The 20287-nt window shown below is 37.9% G+C and overlaps 1 protein-coding gene across 1 annotated transcript in view; it reads right to left on the bottom strand.

The window, feature by feature from the left end:
- Window positions 1-1087: 1087 nt before the first annotated feature.
- LOC127427583 (ski oncogene-like) overlaps window positions 1088-20287 on the bottom strand; it is a 47926-nt gene continuing 28726 nt past the window's right edge. Inside the window, exons 2-7 of the mRNA XM_051675250.1 lie at window positions 11511-11624; window positions 8889-8992; window positions 7857-8110; window positions 5189-5460; window positions 3506-3736; window positions 1088-2970 (exon numbers count right to left, since the gene is read on the bottom strand). Of these exons, the coding sequence (XP_051531210.1) occupies window positions 2758-2970; window positions 3506-3736; window positions 5189-5460; window positions 7857-8110; window positions 8889-8992; window positions 11511-11624 (1188 nt within the window). The 3' untranslated portion in view covers window positions 1088-2757. The remainder of the gene's footprint in view (window positions 2971-3505; window positions 3737-5188; window positions 5461-7856; window positions 8111-8888; window positions 8993-11510; window positions 11625-20287) is intronic.

The raw sequence follows: 20287 nt of genomic DNA, 5'->3' as shown, positions 1-20287 counted from the left end.
AACAAATCTCAGTGAATGTTTATATTTCACCTCCAGAGGCTGCAATCGTACATCCGAACCCTCTGGAAAAAACTATCAGTGAATGATCAGCATTGATTTTTGCTGATAAACGATAATTCCAAAAGCATATATCGGTGCCGATAAATGGGCAAAAACTATTAATCAGTCGATCTTCAATATGTATAATATAACAATTCAAACACTGGTTCTTAACAGGTGGTTCACACAGGTCTATTCTTATTGGGTCACAAACAGCAGGGGAAAAGCAATGCTAATTTCTAATAATAAAATGCAACTAACGTTAATATCTTATGTAATAAAGTTAGCAAAATTAATAGGCTTTTCAACTTTAAAAAGAGAGAAACGCCTCCCTTATTATTTTGTTTTCACTGTACAAACTGTACAGTACTTTGGTGCCAATTCATCTGTCAAACTAGTGAAATTAGTCAGATGTCAACATGTAAAGGTGCGTGACAATCCCTTATTCTCAAAAATTATGAACAAGACCATGCAAGCAAAAAGAAACACAATCCAGATTGCATTCAATTCGGAATCATTTGTTAACATGGTTTGTGCCGACAATAATGTGTTTTGTGTGGTGAATTATTGGCTGCCGAGAGCATAAAACCATCAAAATGTATGAGACATTTTGAAAACATTTTCAAAATTTATACATTAACAAAATTGGCAATTTTAATGTCAATAATTCTGTATATTGTTTGGCCTGTTCAGTTTCTTGGTAATAATATCATATTTCAATGTTGGATTTGAATCTTTTAGCACGATAAACTTTTTTGATATGGTGTTGGGTCACCACTTGAGTCTAATGTAAAATCTGGATCCTGAAGCAAAACCAGAAGATAACCACTGATATAAAAATGATGCCTTTTCATTTGAAAATCCCTCGATTCCATCATTGTACATCTGTCTATCAAATGCATATTTTTATCTTGTCTTGTGAATCAGGGTTAACTGTTCTTATAAAACAGAATTGAAAAACGGCTCTATCAAACCTAGGCACTGTGGCCTTAGATTTATATAGGCCTAAACATTGTACTGAGTAAGAAATACCAGAAAACGCAGGAAGAATGTTTGATTCTGTTTAATGTTATTAAATGTGGGGTAACATTAAAACAAACCATGAAAATGACCCACATCAAAACCAAAACTATGACAAGACCCTGAACACAATGCATATATCTAGTATGATGCATTAAAACATCAAGCAATTAAAACTGACATAGGCAAGCGTACAGACCTCTTTATATAGAATGGGAAGTCAAAGGTCACCCAGAATAAATAGAGCAATGAAGAGGTTCGCATATGTATTATGGCAGGCTTTATTCAAGACAGGGGTAATGAAGATAAAAGATCATTAGAAATGTATCAAATATTCTTTACAGTTAATCCATCACATATATGTAATTATCCACCAGGAATCTCAGAATATGAATCTTTGCTTTGGTAATTATATAAAGTGATTTCCAAAGGGACTGAAATTATTCAGAAATATAATGATCTACTATTTTTTGGTTAATATTACATAAGAATTTATATACAGTAAATGCCCTAGTTAAAAATATGATAGGAGAAATGCATTTTTTAATAAATGCATTATTACATACAGTCTATTGGTTTGGAGAAAAAGCATTTAGAGTGAAGTGTAAAGCAAGCTACCTTATTTACATTGCATTTTATGTTTAAATGGTATTCACATCTGTAACAAACGTATGAAATCTTATTTAATCAATACTTGGTGTCTGAGATCTGAAAATAAAATAATAAATCATCATAGGGCCTCTTTTTTTCTTAAAAGTGCAAATTCTTCTTTTTTGGTAGAAAGTAAAAAAATATATCCTTATTTTCTATATAAGTAGAAATGTTGATTTAATTATCAGCATTTTTTTTTAATTGTCAGTGACTGAAAACGGATTCATTAATTCTGATGTACTCAACAAAAACATTCAATCCACCATAAAAACCAAATCCAAAAGGAGTACAAAAATTATGACAACAACATCTTTTTGACTGTTTTATACTGTGAATACTGATTATTGCATAATATGTTGAAGTATAGGACAGAGTAGGGTTGAGCCCATATTGATCGTTGCAAATACTATAGGGCTTTACGTACAAGATGATTTAAAAATACAAAGATAACAAGGTCATTTGAATGTAGGTTTATAATAATAAATCTTTGCTGCACCATAGCACTGTTGCTCATGCAATCTATTTCAATACAACAACAAAAAAGGAAATGAAAGCGTGGAAAACACTGTAATGACAACACCTGTGTAGTACTGTATGTGTAGTTCTGGCTCGTTACACTTTCTAGTTTACAGAGTGGCACTAGCAGGTCATCTGCTATTGTCAACTTAATGTGAATAGAAAACACTTTCGTTTCCCAGATTTTTTTTCAAGTATCTTTATAAAATTTTAAATAGCTTATAACAAAATAAATTCCATGGATTAGCTCAAGAAGCTAACTGAAGGCGAGTCCGCTCCACACAATGCCACCATCTCTGAATGTCCTGCTCTCACGATTTTGACCAAACTTCCTTCCAGTTACTTTTGTGCAGTTCATTGAGTAATCTTACAGTTTCCATTGGTATTGGTAATGCTTGTTTTTCCATTGCCATTCTCCTTTGCTCCCGTACATTTTTCACATATGCGTTTGCTTTAGAGGTGTCCTCTAATCGTCCACAAATCAAAAGTCTTCATCTACATCCATATACTGTATATTTTATTTCTAAACATTTAAGATACATCTTTTTCATCTCTTTTTTCTTTATTCTCTCTCTCAGTTGGCTGTGACTTTGGAATGGTCTCGGCTTTGTGACTCAGTTGTTTTTGGAGATCTTCGACGACTCTCTCCAGGTTCTGTCGGGCTTCTCGCTCCTTCTGAAGATCTTCTCTCAACTGCTCACGGTCTACTTCTGCTTGCTGGAGCTTCATCTGCAGATCTTCAATCTGATTCAAGAAAGAGAGAGGGATGTTGGTGCAGGCAGACAATGCCTCAAAGATGTTTTGGACTACTGGTTCACCTTGACCTCAAACGGTCACAGAAAACTTACACTGATTACTAATCACCAGACACGAAACGAAAAGTTTCTAGTGTCAAGATATAGTCCACGAAGCCGATCAGAATCTACAGTATGTGGTGCTTCTGTTTTCACCAATTATTGTTTGACGTCTATGGAACCTACGTTTTGCGTTCCATTGCAAAACGTAGCATAACATTTTTTTATTTTGATTATTATTAATAATAAATCTAACTGTTTAGTGAACATTGGTGTCTTTTATCATATCGTTGCTGCCGTTTTATTAAACCAATACACCACTCGAGTCCATGCGTTACAGTAATTTTACCATGGGTTATGAGACTTCTTAGTCAAGAGGTGAAGCGGTGCCTTAAACTGTAATGCATGGCCTCTCGTGGCTTACTGTTTTTTTGCTTTACTCCTGGTTATGCAGGGCTTCTACAGTACCACATGCCAAGTCTCACCTGGGAGGAATACTTGGCCCTCAGGCGTCCTGCCTCACAGCCTTTATCACACACATGGATCTGTCTCTCTCTGTCTAGTTCCCTCTTCACTCTGCCACAGGACTCGTTGGCGTCTCGCACCTTCTTCTCACACTCCACACGGAGGCGCTCGATCTCCTTCCTCAGGTTCCGCTTTGCTTCGATGGCCTCCCTCAGCCTGCCCTTCTTAGTCACCCTCACAAACTCCAGTTCCTGTGAAAGGTTTAGCATATTACTAAAAGATACTTTCATTGTGTTTATTAGAGCTTTTAACAGATGTGAAGAAAACCTTATGCTTTTTCCAGCATATTTAAAACACATCGCCTTCATCTTTATTGGATATGTTTTGGATGTAGTAAAAAGAGCGTTGCGGAAGCCGCTTTAAAACTGTAGCTTGTCAAGTTACAAGCAACTCATAATTTAAAGCTACCTTTCTGAAAAAGCTATAAATAAAAAGTTGCCAAATACAATTTACATTACACATGACTATATATTTTTTATTTTGTAAAATTATTGTAATAAAATATTTGAATATTATTTAACATTGCTACAAAACAAAAGATGTAAAATTCTGTGTGGGCACAGAATGACCTGGGACCCGCTCTTTAATGACCCGGGACCTCATTCCACCTCCTTTACCTCATCCACTTTTTGGAGTTATGCCCCCACTTCTGTAGTATTCCTCAACGTTTCTCTTGTGAATCGTCTAACAATAAATAATGCCAAAGTTGCACAAAAATAAATAAATAAATAAATAAAAAAAATTTATATATGTGTGTGTGTATATATATATGTATGTGTGTGTGTGTGTGTGTGTGTGTGTGTGTGTGTGTGTATATATATATATATATGTATATGTGTGTGTGTGTGTGTGTGTGTGTGTGTGTGTGTGTATATATATATATATATATGTGTGTGTGTGTGTGTGTGTGTATATATGTCCAGTTTGTGTGTACACATACGTATTATACATGTTATATGTTACTCAAGGTGGCACTCTTGTTTCAGTAATTGACTTGATTTACATTTGATATAGGTATTTGATGAAGAAACAACATGGAAGTAAACTATAGCAAGTGTAGGCTATTGCCATTTGGGTGTACTACTGAAATTATGTACATTTTACGCCTATTTAGATTCCATTTTGATCTAGTGTCTGAGAAAATACATACGAGTAACCTATGTGTAGTTCATGTCTTTTAATGCAGCTCAATATATGTACGAAAGCCAGTTGAGTCTCATAAAATTTCAGTATGGAAGTAATGATGACAATTTGTTGCATCATCTCTTTGATATGTGAAAAATAAAACACCAAAATATAACAGAATATATTCTATTCTATTATTTTCTATTTGTCTTTAAAATGCTTTGAAATTTTGACACTATCTGGGCATTTTGTACATACATATGGGATAGATATACGTGTCGGGTCGCTAAAGACCCGAATATGTAATAATGTTTGGCAAAATGCCCGTGCATTTAAGGGTTAAATGAACTATCTGAATAAAACAATTCACTAAAATGCAGTGGAGTTATCAATGCTTCATATGAGCGAGTGGATATTTTAGGTGAAATTACTAACATGAAAATACATTTAGTACTACTTTTAAGTTTCTCCTCATCACTGGTAAAAAACAGTGGCAAAATATATCATACTCTGTGTACCTGCTGAAGGCTTCGTTTGGCTTGCAGAGCGGCCGCTAGTTTCTCCTCTTGCTTTACACTCATGCGGACGATATCCTGTAGGAACCTCTCTCTAGCCTCTTTTGAGCTCAGGTCACTGCTCAGCGTCTGCCTCAGAGCCTCCAGCTCAGAGCAAGGGGTCGCCCCTAGTTTCATCCTCCCATCATGCACCTCTGCAGGGCTGTGACTGCTTAGGTTCATCGCACTTACACCGTTGGTAAAGGGAGGAGACATCAAGGGATGGGATACATCAACTGGAATCAGAAAAAAACAAAACACAAATCAAATAAAATCACACCATCTGAACTAGAGGCTGACCGATATATCGATTTAACAGATTAATCGGTGTTGATAGTTGCTCTTTGGAACTATTGGTTATCTGTAAAAATCTAAAGTTCCTCTGTGGTAGCACTAGAGGATTCTACAATTTAATCGGGTTGGTTCTGCAATATAACAGCTAGAGGTGGAATAAAAATAGTCACAGGTACCTCGTGGGGATTTGCTATATCTAAATCGTTTATCATTGACAATATTCATCCATATTTTTATCCTCACTTCAATGCATATTTTTTGTTTTGTTTTTTTAACTAGTGAATCAAGTGTTCTAAATTGAATTGAGGGCATGCTATGAAAAATGCAATTATATGGAAACGTGCTTCGTAATTTCATATCTTTTGAATAATAACCAAAAACCCCAACTGGTGAAATATACTGTATATACACAAAATCTTTCATCTGGTGAATATACAGGCTAGGGTTACGCGGTATACCGGTACTAACGGAATATCGCGATACCAAAAAATTTAAAGTGGTACCATATCATCTTGTTGTTAATTTTGGTTCCATATTAAAGTATGGGGCCATTAGCAAAATGTAATGTAACATGAGAGATTTGAAATGAAATCAAAGACCATTTGAAAATAATAATAAAAAAGCCTAGTGTGATCATTAAACAGCAGAAGGATGTCATTTAATGAAATAATATATTGTCAATACAGTCACATGTGAATAAGAGGTGCCTTTCTGCCCTGTCATCTCCTTCACACAAACACAGGCACGCGCACACGCACACAGGCACACACACACAAATGCAACACACACTACTAATGCTTGATTTGCATGTAATGTGTCCAATAGCATCCATCTGCAGAGCCACAGATCAGTGTATTGAGTATATAAACGGCTGTGAACTCTCAAATGAACTCTTTCTCCGTTGCAGCTCGAAGATTTCAGCTCGTGTGTCACGGGAAGCTTGATATAACAAACCCTTCACAAAAATGAAGAACTTCAAATATCTTTCAAAATAAAAGTCCCGCTGAAATGAGCGCGCTATTCAACCGGATGCGTGAAATTGAAGACATTACGAAAAATATTACTACTGTATAAAAGTGTAACATTCAAAGCAGTCGCAATAATACTCATAGTAACAATAATATAATATTAAATGGTTATATTATTAGTATTATTATCTGTAAGCAATATCATATAAGCAAGTGTACTGAATATCAGCATGTTGTGATTCAGCCATGAAAGCCTTTTGCCTCAGGTAATCAGATTGTTTTCATTTAATGTTTTCATTAATACTGTAAAACTCTGTTGTGCATCTTTTTTTTTTTTTTTTTTGATGGCTTGGCGGTTAAGGCTCTGGGTTACTGACTAGATGGTCAGGGGTTCAAGCCCCAACACCACAACGATGCCACCGTTGGTCCCTTGAGCAAGGCCCTTGACCCCATCTGCTCCAGGGGCGCCGTATCATGGCTGACCCTGCGCTCTGACCCCAGCTTTACTGGGATATGCAAAAATTAGGGGCAGTGGTGGCTCAGCAGTTAAGGCTCTGGGTTACTGATCAGAAGGTTGGGGGTTCAAGCCCCAGCACTGCCAAGATGCCACTGTTGGGCCCTTGAGCAAGGCCCTTGACCCTATCTGCTCCAGGGGATGCCATATCATGGCTGACCTTGTGCTCTGTCCCCAGCTTAGCTGGGATATGTGAAAAAAAGAATTTCACTGTATATGTGCAAAAATGTATAATGTGTGATAAATAAATAAAATTATAATTATATATATTGTTGAAAATTATTATATTTTTATTTGATTAAAGCTGTACTTGATTAAACACAATCTGATCATAACATTTAATTAAAACATTTAACATGGAATCCAGAAAAATTAAAACAGAAAAATTTTCTGTGTAATTTCATCAAAAATATTTTTTTATTTGTTGTCGAGTTAGTATCGATACCGAGGTACCAGGGCTGGCATCGGAGCAACCCTAATATAGGCTAAAAAAAGCTTGATTTGGTAAATCCTTAAAAATAGAGCACTGTAACAGAGCAAAGTCTCCATTTCAAAATCAGAGTCCCCAGTAAATTTCGGGCTTGTTTATAGTAAAAAGTCCCTTGTTCTTTTTCTGGTATTATTGGGATTTGGTTGCAGAATAAACTGCATCTGGGATTATATTTTGGACTCTTGTAGCCTCTGTGCCCATCATAGTAAGGAAAGACTTAAACATTCTATAAATCGATTTTAAAAACTATCATCTGATTAATCAGTTATCAGCATTTCCAACACCTTAGTTATTGGTATCGGCAAAATCTACTATCAGTCGACTTCTACTCCAAACACACTAACTAATCCTCCTTTTCCACATTACCTTCATCACAGTTGTCAACTTCGATTTCTGCATCCGAATCCTCATCCTCCTGCGGCAGCTGTTTGACAACTGGAATGGGCAGAGAGGCCTTGGCGATCATCTGTGACTTCGTCTCTGCAGATGGCCACCTCTTTCCTGTGTTGTGGTTCTCACTGGGGTGAGTGTAACGATGCAGTGGCTCATTATTTTTAAATGTGGCAATGGGCAGAGATACGTTTGGGACTGCCAGGCTGTCTTGTCCTTTAGTGAGCGATCTGAGTGTCAGAGAAAGAGTTTATTACACACCTTAATTACAGAATTACAGTACTATGTTGGTGCATGGCACTATAGAGAAGATGAATGAATTACTCATGGCTACTAATAGATAATCTTTTAAGGAATACTTTTTAACTACAAATGTTCGCTTTGGTATATCTCTGTGACCTGCGCTCATGAGAGGGATGACATAAGCTCATTGGAAAGGTCACGCGTCACGTGGAGGAGGAGTCAGGAAGCGCGTCATTGTTTACATTGTTTTTTTTTTTTATTATTATTTGGAAATGTTTTTATTTTTATTTTTTATATTGTTTTGAAATTGTTTTGGACTGTTTTGGTTTGTGAACGGCACAAGTTTCTCTTGTAAACAATGACACACTTCCTGACTCCTCCTCCAACATTGCCAACGAGCTTACGTCATCCCTCTCATGAGCGCGCGTCACAGAGATGTACGGAAGCAAAAATTTGAAGTTAAAAAGTATATAAGTATTGTTTGTTTCTAATAATAATCAGAAGAACTTTATTTGTTGACTGGAGTCGTGTGGATTATTTTGATGCACCCTAAATATGCATTTTGGACCGTCAAAAAATGGAGTACATTCACTTGCATTGTTTAGAGGAGGAGGCCTGAAATGAAATCCTAAAAGTCTTAAATTCTGTTTTGATGAAGAAAGAAACTCAGATACATCTTTGATGGCCTGAGGGTGAGTACATTTTCATTTTTGGGTGAACTATTCCTTTAACGAATAGCTGTTAAATCAGTTAATGTATTACTACCTCTTGTATTTGTGACTAGATGTCTCTTTCTCAGCAGAGGGAACTCTGGGAGACCAGGGCCTGAAGGCAGAGGGTCTCTGCTTAAACTGGAGCTGCTTAAGATCCTAAAACAGAGAAAAAATAAGGAGCTTCAATATCTAAGCCTACATGATTAAATGTACCATTTAAATGAATGCTGAGATATTTAAAGAGCAGTGACATCATATGAACATTCCGTCTTAAACATAACCTACAGTGCATCCGGAAAGTATTCACAGTGCTTCACTTTTTCCACATTTTGTTATGTTACAGCCTTATTCCAAAATGGACTAAATTCATTATTTTCTTCAAAATTCTACAAACAATACCCCATAATGACAATGTGAAAGAAGTTTGTTTGAAATCTTTGCAAATTTATTACAAATAAAAAACGAAAAAAATAAATCACATGTACATAAGTATTCACAGCCTTTGCTCAATACTTTGTTGAAGCACCTTTGGCACCAATTACAGCCTCAAGTCTTTTTGAGTATGATGCTACAAGCTTGGCACACCTATTTTTGGGCAGTTTCTCCCATTCTTCTTTGCAGGACCTCTCAAGCTCCATCAGGTTGGATGGGGAGCGTCAGTGCACAGCCATTTTCAGATCTCTCCAGAGATGTTCAATCGGGTTCAAGTCTGGGCTCTGGCTGGGCCACTCAAGGACATTCACAGAGTTGTCCCGTAGCCAGTCCTTTTTATCTTGGCTGTGTGCTTAGGGTCGTGTCCTGTTGGAAGATGAACCTTCGCCCCAGTCTGAGGTCCAGAGCGCTCTGGAGCAGGTTTTCATCAAGGGTGTCTCTGTACATTGCTGCATTCATCTTTCCCTCGATCCTGACTAGTCTCCCGGTTCCTGCTGCTGAAAAACATCCCCACAGCATGATGCTGCCACCACCATGCTTCACTGTAGGGATGGTATTGGCCAGGTGATGAGCGGTGCCTGGTTTCCTCCAGACATGACGCTTGCCATTCAGGCCAAATAGTTCAATCTTTGTTTCATCAGACCAGAGAATTTTGTTTCTCATGGTCTGAGAGTCCTCCAGGCAGGCTGTCATGTGCCTTTTACTGAAGAGTGGCTTCCATCTGGCCACTCTACCATACAGGCCTGATTGGTGGAGTGCTGCAGAGATGGTTGTTCTTCTGGAAGTTTCTCCTCTCTCCACAGAGAAATGCTGGAGCTCTGTCAGAGTGACCATCGGGTTCTTGGTCACTTCCCTGACTAAGGCCCTTCTCTCCTGATCGCTCAGCTTGGCCAGGCGGCCAGCTCTTGGAAGAGTCCTGGTGGTTCCAAACTTCTTCCATTTATGGATGATGGAGGCCACTGAGCTCATTGGGACCTTCAATGCTGCAGAAATTTTTCTGTACCCTTCCCCAGATCTGTGCCTCGATACAATCCTGTCTCGGAGGTCTACAGACAATTCCTTGGACTTCATGGCTTGGTTTGTGCTCTGACATGCACTGTTAACTGTGGGACCTTATATAGACAGGGTGTGTGCCTTTCCAAATCATGTCCAATCAACTGAATTTACCACAGGTGGACTCCAATCAAGTTGTAAAAACATCTCAAGGATGATCAGTGGAAACAGGATGCACCTGATCTCAATTTTGAGTGTCATGGCAAAGGCTGTGAATACTTATGTACATGTGATTTTTTTTTCGTTTTTTATTTTTAATACATTTGCAAAGATTTCAAACAAACTTCTTTCACATTGTCATTATGGGGTATTGTTTGTAGAATTTTGAGGAAAATAATGAATTTAATCCATTTTGGAATAAGGCTGTAACATAACAAAATGTGGAAAAAGTGAAGCGCTGTGAATACTTTCCGGATGCACTGTATCAACAGCATCTGTGGCATGATGTCAATTACCACAGAAAATAATTTTGACTCGTACCTCAATTTGTAAAATCAAATAAAAATTGTACGCAGTTATGCACATGCAAAGTAAGCCTATGGGGCAAGTGGTTGCCCCCTAGAGTTCCATTGTAAGTACATTCTTTTTACATGTTTTTTGCTTGTTTTTAAAAAATGAGGTACAAGTAGACAACCGGTACCAGTATTTGGTAATACAGTATGCTGCAATAATTAACATTCAAGGTTAAGTGGACACTTCAAAATACAGTGATAGTAAAATCTAGATGAACTATTAGCCTAACTATTAAACTATTATTTATTTATTGTTTATTTATTTTATTGTAATTTTGTTGTGTGTGTGTGTGTGTATGTATATATATAAAATATCTATTTAGTTTCTTAAATGTTCAAGGTTCTTTTTTTTTTTTTAAGTTACTTCTTTTCATTGAAAATGCAAACTTGGAATTTAACACAGTAATTAAGTTTGTTATTATGAACAACAATAAAGTTTCTATCAACCCGTATTGTAATGTAATTCAATACCGTGATAAAAATCTTTAGCAATTATCATGGTATGAAAATTTGATACCAACACATGCCTAGGTACAAGCTGAAAATATTGTGTTTAACCCAGAAGATTCCTTTACATTTAAGATTTGATCAAAGACAGAATGTGAATGTGAATGCTGGTGTATCACTAATGCCTTTCATGTGTTTCACAGATAGAAGAAATTATGCAATTAAGTGACCTTATTTGCAGATGCAGCCAGAGACTGCAGCCAATCAGCTTGCTTCTCTTTATCCACAGAAGGGGATCTTGAATGGTCATTTTTAAACTTTTTGGAGGGAATGGGACTGTATGCCTGTAAAAAAAGAAACAAGACTTTATGAGATGAAGAAACATACTATGAAGGCAAGACACCAGTACTAAGGTAGGGCTCTGACCATGTAGGTGTCAAACACACTTACAGCTCTCAGCAAACATTTGTGAGAGTAAATCTTAGTGGTAAATTTAGCATCAGTTCAAATAAAACCCAAAACGTACAGGTATTCATAAAACTAAAAAAGCCTTTTCGGGAGCCACCTGGACTCACTGCATGACAGTGAGAATTCCCACCCCCAATGCCCTCAGGTTTTAGCATGTCAGATCCAGGATGTGTTTTTCTTAGCTGTACGAACAACCTGCCCATACTTGCAGCTCTCTAACTCAAGTTCAGGAATTTAAAACACTCTCGTTACCCAAGTGTCCTGACAGAGTCAGTGCGAATGTTAGCTGAGGTGAGGATAAGTCAAGAAGAGTCGAATCGATGAATGAGAAATGTGATGTTATTGGGTGAAAAACACCACTTGAGTGAGAATTATAACTGTGGCTTTAAGAGTAAGAGTTGTTGACTACAATGCACCACAAGGAGGAGATGTTGTGCTGGAAATTTTTGCCATCCCTGCCACAGGGGGCTGATGAGCCTCCAATAGTACACATCCTTTATTGTTTGCACTCTTTGTCTTGCTCTCTGTGTAGATATTGAGTATGGAGCTATAATAATAAGCATTAATTGTTATCACAAGGCGTGGGTGCACATTACGTGGCTGTTTAGAGCCCATTCCTTTAATACAGGTCTGACTTACATGCTAATACACACTTGCCTCCACATACAGCTTCAAAAAGGTGTGTGGTTGGCAAAAAAGGCTTTGGAGCCAGAGTAACAAACACACATGGCACACACTCACACTTGTCAGTAATGGGGACTCATGTTCAAGAACTCTTCACCCTGAATGTATTGGCTTTGAGAGTGGCCTTTTACCAATTCAGTACACAATTCTGAATGATTCAATAGGCATACAACGATCTTACACATAGATGCATAGAGGAAATGCCTGCTTTATGCACCTCAGTATTAAAAAGAATACTGTTCCTGGCAATACTATATTATTTTAATATCTGGGTTGTAATATGTTAATATTTATTTTTTCCTTTTATGTTTAGTGTATTACATTTATTTACATTTATGCATTTGGCAGACGCTTTTATCCAAAGCGACTTACAGTGCCCTGATTACAGGGACAATCCCCCTGGAGCAACCTGGAGTTAAGTGCCTTACTCAAGGACACAATGGTGGTGGCTGTGGGGATTGAACCAGCAACCTTTTACCAGTTATGTGCTTCAACCCACTACGCCACCACCACTCTTTAGTGTATTGCGACTCAAAACGCAATTGTTTTTCAGTTATCCTCATTGGATTTTGGTGTTCTGCGCAACAAGTGCTGCACTTTCTGCTTTACTTCATCATACTGTACTAAAAAAAGCGTAGAGGCTTGCAGTGTCAGGAAAAAAATGACACAAGGGAATAGCATACGTTGGTTCCAGTGTGTTTATCATTAGGTGAAAACCCTTGCAGTCTAGAACAGTCTACACCAAACGTGAGCGTTGTGACGCATTCCTTTGTGTCAAACGCAAATCGCTTCAATTGTAATCAATACTCACATTTCCATTAGTTACAAATTTAATTGCAAATAAAGCAGCGTTTCCATTCCATGTGTTTGATAGAACAAAAACTTCACTTCTAGGAATGAAATGGAAGTTGAAGCCACTGTGGCTCTTTAATTAAATTTGTTAATAAATTCCTACTTGCAGTTTAGAGCGTGCAGACAAAACAGATGCCTTATGTCTGGGAGCGAAAGCATGTCAAACAGTTCTAGGAGGTAATAGTAGTATGGTGTCATTTTTATATCACCAGAACTTGAATCTGAAAAAGTTTCCAAATTCATGATCTTGAAAAAAGACTGAGTGTAATTTGATGCTATCGAAAAATGTTGCTGTTAATTTTAAATATTTGAAAGAAATTTGTGAATTCTCCTAAAAAAAAATTCAGGTTGTGAAATTCAAGTTTTTATTATTCAAGTTGTGGATTTCAGGTCGTGAAATTCAGGTCTCAATATTCAGGTTGTTGAATACGGGTTGAGAAATTCAGGTGGCAAAATTCGAGGATGATATCCGGGAATGCAAAGAAGAGCAAATAAGTGTCGATGTAATCCATCTCTCTCTTGGACAATCGCAAAGTGATGGAAACAGCTCAACAGTAATTTTAAACAACTGTGACAACAACATTGTGAAAACACAAAAAGGTATACTTTAGGGATACTTATTATAATGTTTCATTGATGTGTATTGAAGAAAAGATCAAATTAATCAGTTAATTGGATCCTTCACTGTATTACATTTGTACTGATGATTTGTCAGTGTCTTATTTACCTTCACAATACAAATCTGGGCTTCATCTATATACTTTAGAGAAGTGTTCTGTAATATGTGCATTTTCATTGTACCCCGTACTAAAATCAGACAGCAGTTTTCCGTTATAGTTTTTGTCTCGCATGTAATACATGTGTGAAAGATCAAAATAGAAAAGTGATCATTACACGAGTCATTTAACCTTAAATGTCAGTCTTTTTGTTCCTCACATTTTAAGTATTAACAATCACACACACAAAAAAATAAAAAATAATACAGAGGCCTATTAAGTATTTTTTGTCATTTCCTGTAGCTATTATTAATCGGGTATTATTATATTAATTTCCTTTATAAGACACGCAATTTGTACATATACCCAAAAAATACAAATAATTAATGGTAATGTATGAGCATATTGACCTGTTTCATATGACATCACTGTATGACCATGCTGGGGATCATGTTATCTGGTCATGTATGCGTGCACGTGAATAATTTTACTTGCCTTTTCAGCAGATTCGTTCAATGTGAGCAAAGAAAAGACGTTTTGCACACTATTAAAAATGTAGGCTATATACTGTGTATGTATATATGTATAATATATATATATATATATATCTATATCTCATCCCTGTATGTACCTAATCTCCACTTTTGGCAATTTTGACTTTTTACCATAGATGGAACGCACCGAATGACCTCTTCCTACTGTTTGAATTGTGCATCAAAATGACCAATGAAAAGATGTTTAATCAGGCTGTCTGTTTAAAAAGTATCTTCTAAGATTGTTTATGAGAAAGGGTTTTTCCATGCTCTTGAAAATTAGTTTTTGGAGATGTGTTTTTCATCAGACAGCAACGATATATACATTTAAAATTACTTTTGAGCCATTTCCATCACTTTGCGATTGTCCAAGATAGAGATGGATTACATCGACACTTATTTGCTCTTCTTTGCATTCCCGGATATCGTCCTCAAATTTTGCCACCTAAATTTCTCAACCCGTATTCAACAACCTGAATACTGAGCCCTGTATTGCACGACCTGAAATCCACAACTTGAATAATAAAAACTTGAATTTCACAATCTTGTTTTTTTTTTTTTAGTTTTTTTTTAGGTGAATTCACAAAATATTTTCAACAGCAACATTTTTCGATAACATCAAATTATACTCAGTCTTTTTTTAAATTCAAGTTATGGTGAAATAAAAATGACGGTATATAGTAGTCAATCATTTTGATAATAGGCTTTGCATTTCAGAATAACCAGAGCAACATTTGAGATGCTATGCAATAATATTGATGATATTCTCTGAGCAATTTCTGAAATTCACATGGTTTGAGGCAAAGTCACGTCACTTTGTTAATGCTGTCTACTGTATATTCCTATGTAAATTCAATAGGGAGATTTTGGGTAAATGTGATTCCATCGTAGTTTATGCACACGTCTTGTTATCGAATAAAAACCATATCCACCTCAAGCGAGCGTCTTAGTTTTTATGCGCATTTCAGATTTTATTCGCGTTTGGTGTTTCCATCCAGCATTTTTTATGCAATATCAGGCTGCAACTCACAGCTGACTGTCCACACATGCCATCTTTTTCAGCGTTCGCTTCTATGCATCCAGTGTAGACAGTCTCAAACTGGTGTAGGAAGGATGTAACTGTTCGAAGGATCGATACGAACATCCTTACAAATAAAACAAGTTATAGACTTACATTTTTAGCTCGTTCTGGCTTGCATTTCGGTCAAAGAGAAATACTAGAGTGTGTGCTGACCTAAGGCTGAAACATTTTTTGTCTTCTCAGCCACTTTCTTTGAGTTGTCTGAACTAAAAATATGCATTCTTGCCATTGGAATATTGCTATAGTATCATGATTTCTTATTTCTTAAAATAGTGCACAAATTTGTCCTATTTCCCCCCTTCTTATCTCTATATTTCTTTTCAACAGTGAGCCACTCCTTACAGAATATCACATAGTACTACTGCAATATCCTCAGGGTAATTTCATTGTCCACATGCCTCGCGGAAAGGGAAGCATTGTTTTTTTTTTTTCGTTCAAAAAAATGCGGATAGGTAAAGTCAAAACATGACTCAAGCACACATCAACCGCTGTACACCCAACAAAGAACGTCTGTCTGTATTTGTTCCTTCCCTGAGGTCTGGAGTTCCAGGAAGACCAACTCGTCCCAGACATAATAGTCTTTGACTGTGCACCCTCCCAGACACCACAAGGGAGCCGCTGATGCAATGTCCGCTGATCTGAAATCAGGGCAGTTGTGACATGGCCCTCATTCACCGCCACATCAAACGCTTGGCCCCATGACACACATGCAGGGCAGACTGTATCAAACAGCTGTGTAAAACCACACACACCCACCCACACACACACACACACACACACACACACACACACGCACACGCACACACACACACGCACACGCACACACACACACACACGCGCACATGCGCACATGCACACACACACGATGCAGATTAGAACATGCACATCTGGACTGTACATCGAAGAATAACCAACTGATTCAAAACAAGGTTTTCCAATTGCATACAGTGGCCCCAAAATGTATTACGTTTGACACAGAACTATAAATTGGCCTTTAGACCAGATGGTTTCAAGTAATTCCAAAAATGGCTCAGAACAGTGAAGTTAGCAAGCACCATTTGTTTGAAAATCCTTCTTGGTTTGATACTTTGTTCTTTAATGCTATGAAATTCATGCATTTTTTAATGTGATTTAAGTGTCAAAAACACTCTATATTCTTAATCATGACCGAGAAAATGAAAGGACAACTAACCAAGCTCAGTTAATGACTGAGTGCATGAGTGAGTGATTAAAAGAGTGAGTGAGGGCCACATTTCCTCTCTGTAGTTTGCTTTGGCTGATGGCCCTGTGGGAACCCAGAGCGTCTGGTTCCTGAATGTGAGTGGGCGGGTTCGAGGAGCAGGACCACAGAGGAAACACAAAGCAGCAGGAATGTATACTTGAAGGCCAAGTACGGCTTACTCTTAAAGTGGCCATTCAATCCTATGCCCTTTCAACTGCCTATTGTGAGGAATTTCTTTGAAGGCACATTACAGCAAACATGAGACTGAACACACACACACACACACACACACACACACACACACACACACACAAGTATCTGATGCACGGATGAAACACTTGGAACACGCAAATCTGCGCTGCAAAGATGTAACGGATGGCTTTGCACGAATCATCTCATGATCTCACCAGAAATGCAGTCATGCAAATGAAATGGTCTTTAATTAGATGGGGATAAAGTCATGTTTTAGTAATGTCTGGAAATGTTGAGACAACTGGGACGATGATGGACACTTTTGCCAGTGGTCCAAAATATGCAGACATCCCAAGCAAATATCGAGGATAAAAGATCGGAATGTGCTAGTCCATCCAAAGGATGGACCAGGATGTGTTATTTTGAAGCCCATTGGATAACATCTAACCACTTTTGCTTCTGATTTTGGAATGACTAATGAAGCAAATATCAACCTCCACTTGCATTCGATTTGTTACACCATCAGGCTTGTTTGGGGGATGGTGCATGCTCCTAATCTCAGTTGAAATTACTTGGAATTCGAACAAGTAGAGTTGCATTCGCTGTGAAACAAAAATAGTATCCTCTATTGAACTTGAGCAACTAACAATCTCACAATAAATGCGCTATGCCACCTGATAGAACTGTATCGCTGGTGGTGCACAGCAACCAGGCACAACAAGTTTCCTGTTACAAATTTTTTTCCCCCCCGGAAATCCTGCATGTAATCCCCAGATCTATGTGTGCTTCAACGCGCTTTGCCAGAGTCAAGGGCAAACCTGGTAGAGCGCACTTTGGGGAACCGTTTTATTGAGACCGGGTGTTGGAGACCGGTCCTCGGATTAGAAGGGGATTCTGGAAGACTGTAGGGGATGAAAGTGTGTATATAAGTGTATGTGAGAAAGAAAGCAGAGGGTAATGCCTGCTGTCCAAGTGCTACAGATGATCTCGCAATTCATATTAAGCTCAGTTGTCACTAGGTGTCAGCTGGTGAAGGGTGGCGAATCAGTGCCATCTGAAAACGTCTCTGGCGTTTCTGCTTTCAGTACCAGTGCCATCACGTTTCCATTGAAGTCATGCTCCTCCAGAAGCCTTTCCAGAATTCAGATATGTAGCCTTAGGGAAAACCAACCTTGATTGGATTGTGTTAATAGCCTTTGGACTAGAGTCTTGCTGCCGTCTGAGCTGAAGAGGGAACAGACTTTGAGGGCAGAGGTGGGGCTCAAACGCCTAATCCTGCTCGGAGTGTGATGAATCCTGAATCCATCTGCTTCAACAAACTGTATTCCAAACAGACCCATGAGACTGAAATATCCAATATCTCAATCACTGCTCCATAATGATTCAACCTTAAAGATAACATTTACATTACACAGAATAGATTTTTGTGTCCATCTGCATTCATGGCGTTTTATTTTCTTGGTCAGATATGTCCAGCTATTGCATGTTTACTGTTGTACCGAGTCTCGCTGCTTTTATTGTATCTCACGCATGAGCGCCGTGTTTTTAAGACAGCGTGTCAAGTTAAAAGATCCTTAACTTTGGAAAAAAAAATGCATTCAGTTTCTTTAGTTGTGCTGCAACTAGCTTTTTTTTTTTTTAATGCAAGAACACTTTCTGCTAGGGTGTATTTTGCTTTTCCGCAGAAAACAGAAAATGTCCAAAAAGGTCTCATCATCCACTGCCCAAATGAGTCTTATAAATTTGCACCTCTCCTCTCTCCTGTCCACTCCCGTTGCGAGCCTGGCTGAAGAGCGGCTCTCATTGTACTTGTATCTCTTTTATGGTTGAAGGCCAACTGCTTAGAGTATATTGCAAGTTACCGTAGCATTTGAGCCACTGGGCTCCACACGTGCAGTATTTCTTCTTCTCCTTCAATATTTTTTTGGCAATTCGCATTGTAAATGCATATCGTCACCAACTGGGCTATTGTGCAAACATGCTTTATTTTCTGATTCTTTCCCTTTCCGCTGTATTTCTTACAGTGACTAGTCGACTTGAGGCTGACAGTGTCGACTACATCAGTCATAGTCGACTAGTCTGTGCAACCCCTACTCAAGGCGCATGTGCAGACGCGGACTATCAGAGTGTCTCTAAAAAACTGGGCTGCATGTGGAGAGTCTGCGCGGACTGCGCTTTTGTCGAAATGTGCATTACACGCACTATGCGTGACGTAGCACCTCACGAAAAACTGAAGTATAATTTGGCCTTAACACATACACAGACATTTCTACTCAAACATCTACTGACATATGTACAGCTCATTAGAATCCTTGGACATGCATGACATGCATGTTAGTACTGTGCAATTTTATTTATATCTACTAATGCAAAGTGATCGCTTCATAAACTGATATTGCATTTATGTTCTTAAATAGAATCAAACTGTGTAGTGCAGTTCCACAGGGATCTAAGGCAAACACATGCACACAATGTGTTTCTGCTTCTCTTCACATTTAGAACACTAATAATGCAGGAACATGCAAACAGGAAGCCATGGGAAAAAGCAATGCCCTGTTCACCCTCCTCAGTTTAATGTCGGTAGAAACTCTGTATGCTTACCAGATAAAAGATTATTACACTCAGTTCTAATCTGTCTAAGTTTTCACTTGTTAGAGATTGTGGGGCAAGCTATAGTATGTAGTCCTAGGTAATATAGTTTTACGACAAAACAGAGAAATCTTCCAGAAACAAACTTAAAACAACACAATGAGTGGGTTTACATGCATGTTCTTACACCGATTATGCTTAATAAGTTGACAACGTATAAAAGTAAATGTAAATGCCTTATACAGCATTCCTTTAGCTGGGTAAGATCATAAATGGTTTAAGCAAAAACCAAATGACACGGTAGATTTTTGCCCATAAACTCAAGTGTCATGCGCATGCCTGTTTACGTTTTAACATCAAAAGCAGAGAATAACCTTATTATTTCAAGTCTCATGTAAACACGGTTTTCATGCATTGTCTGATTTTTGGATATGCTTATCAGCGTATTGGGGTGCATGTAAACGTGCTCAATGATCAGGCTAACATGAGGGCTATACTCGAGCAGTGGTCCTGCCTAAATTTTAATCTGAGCGCTTCTGTTCTAAAGTTAATGCGTGAAGAGTTAAGGGCAGAAAGACTATTAAAGTCTCACTGGTAGGGATGGGTGGATCGATCCTAAAGTATCGATACTTCTGATACTGATGTTGTATCAAATAAATAAATAAATATA

This window comes from Myxocyprinus asiaticus, chromosome 37 (genome assembly GCF_019703515.2).
Source record: "Myxocyprinus asiaticus isolate MX2 ecotype Aquarium Trade chromosome 37, UBuf_Myxa_2, whole genome shotgun sequence".
Lineage (NCBI taxonomy): Eukaryota > Metazoa > Chordata > Actinopteri > Cypriniformes > Catostomidae > Myxocyprinus > Myxocyprinus asiaticus.
This window is presented reverse-complemented; position numbering and strand designations above follow the sequence as displayed.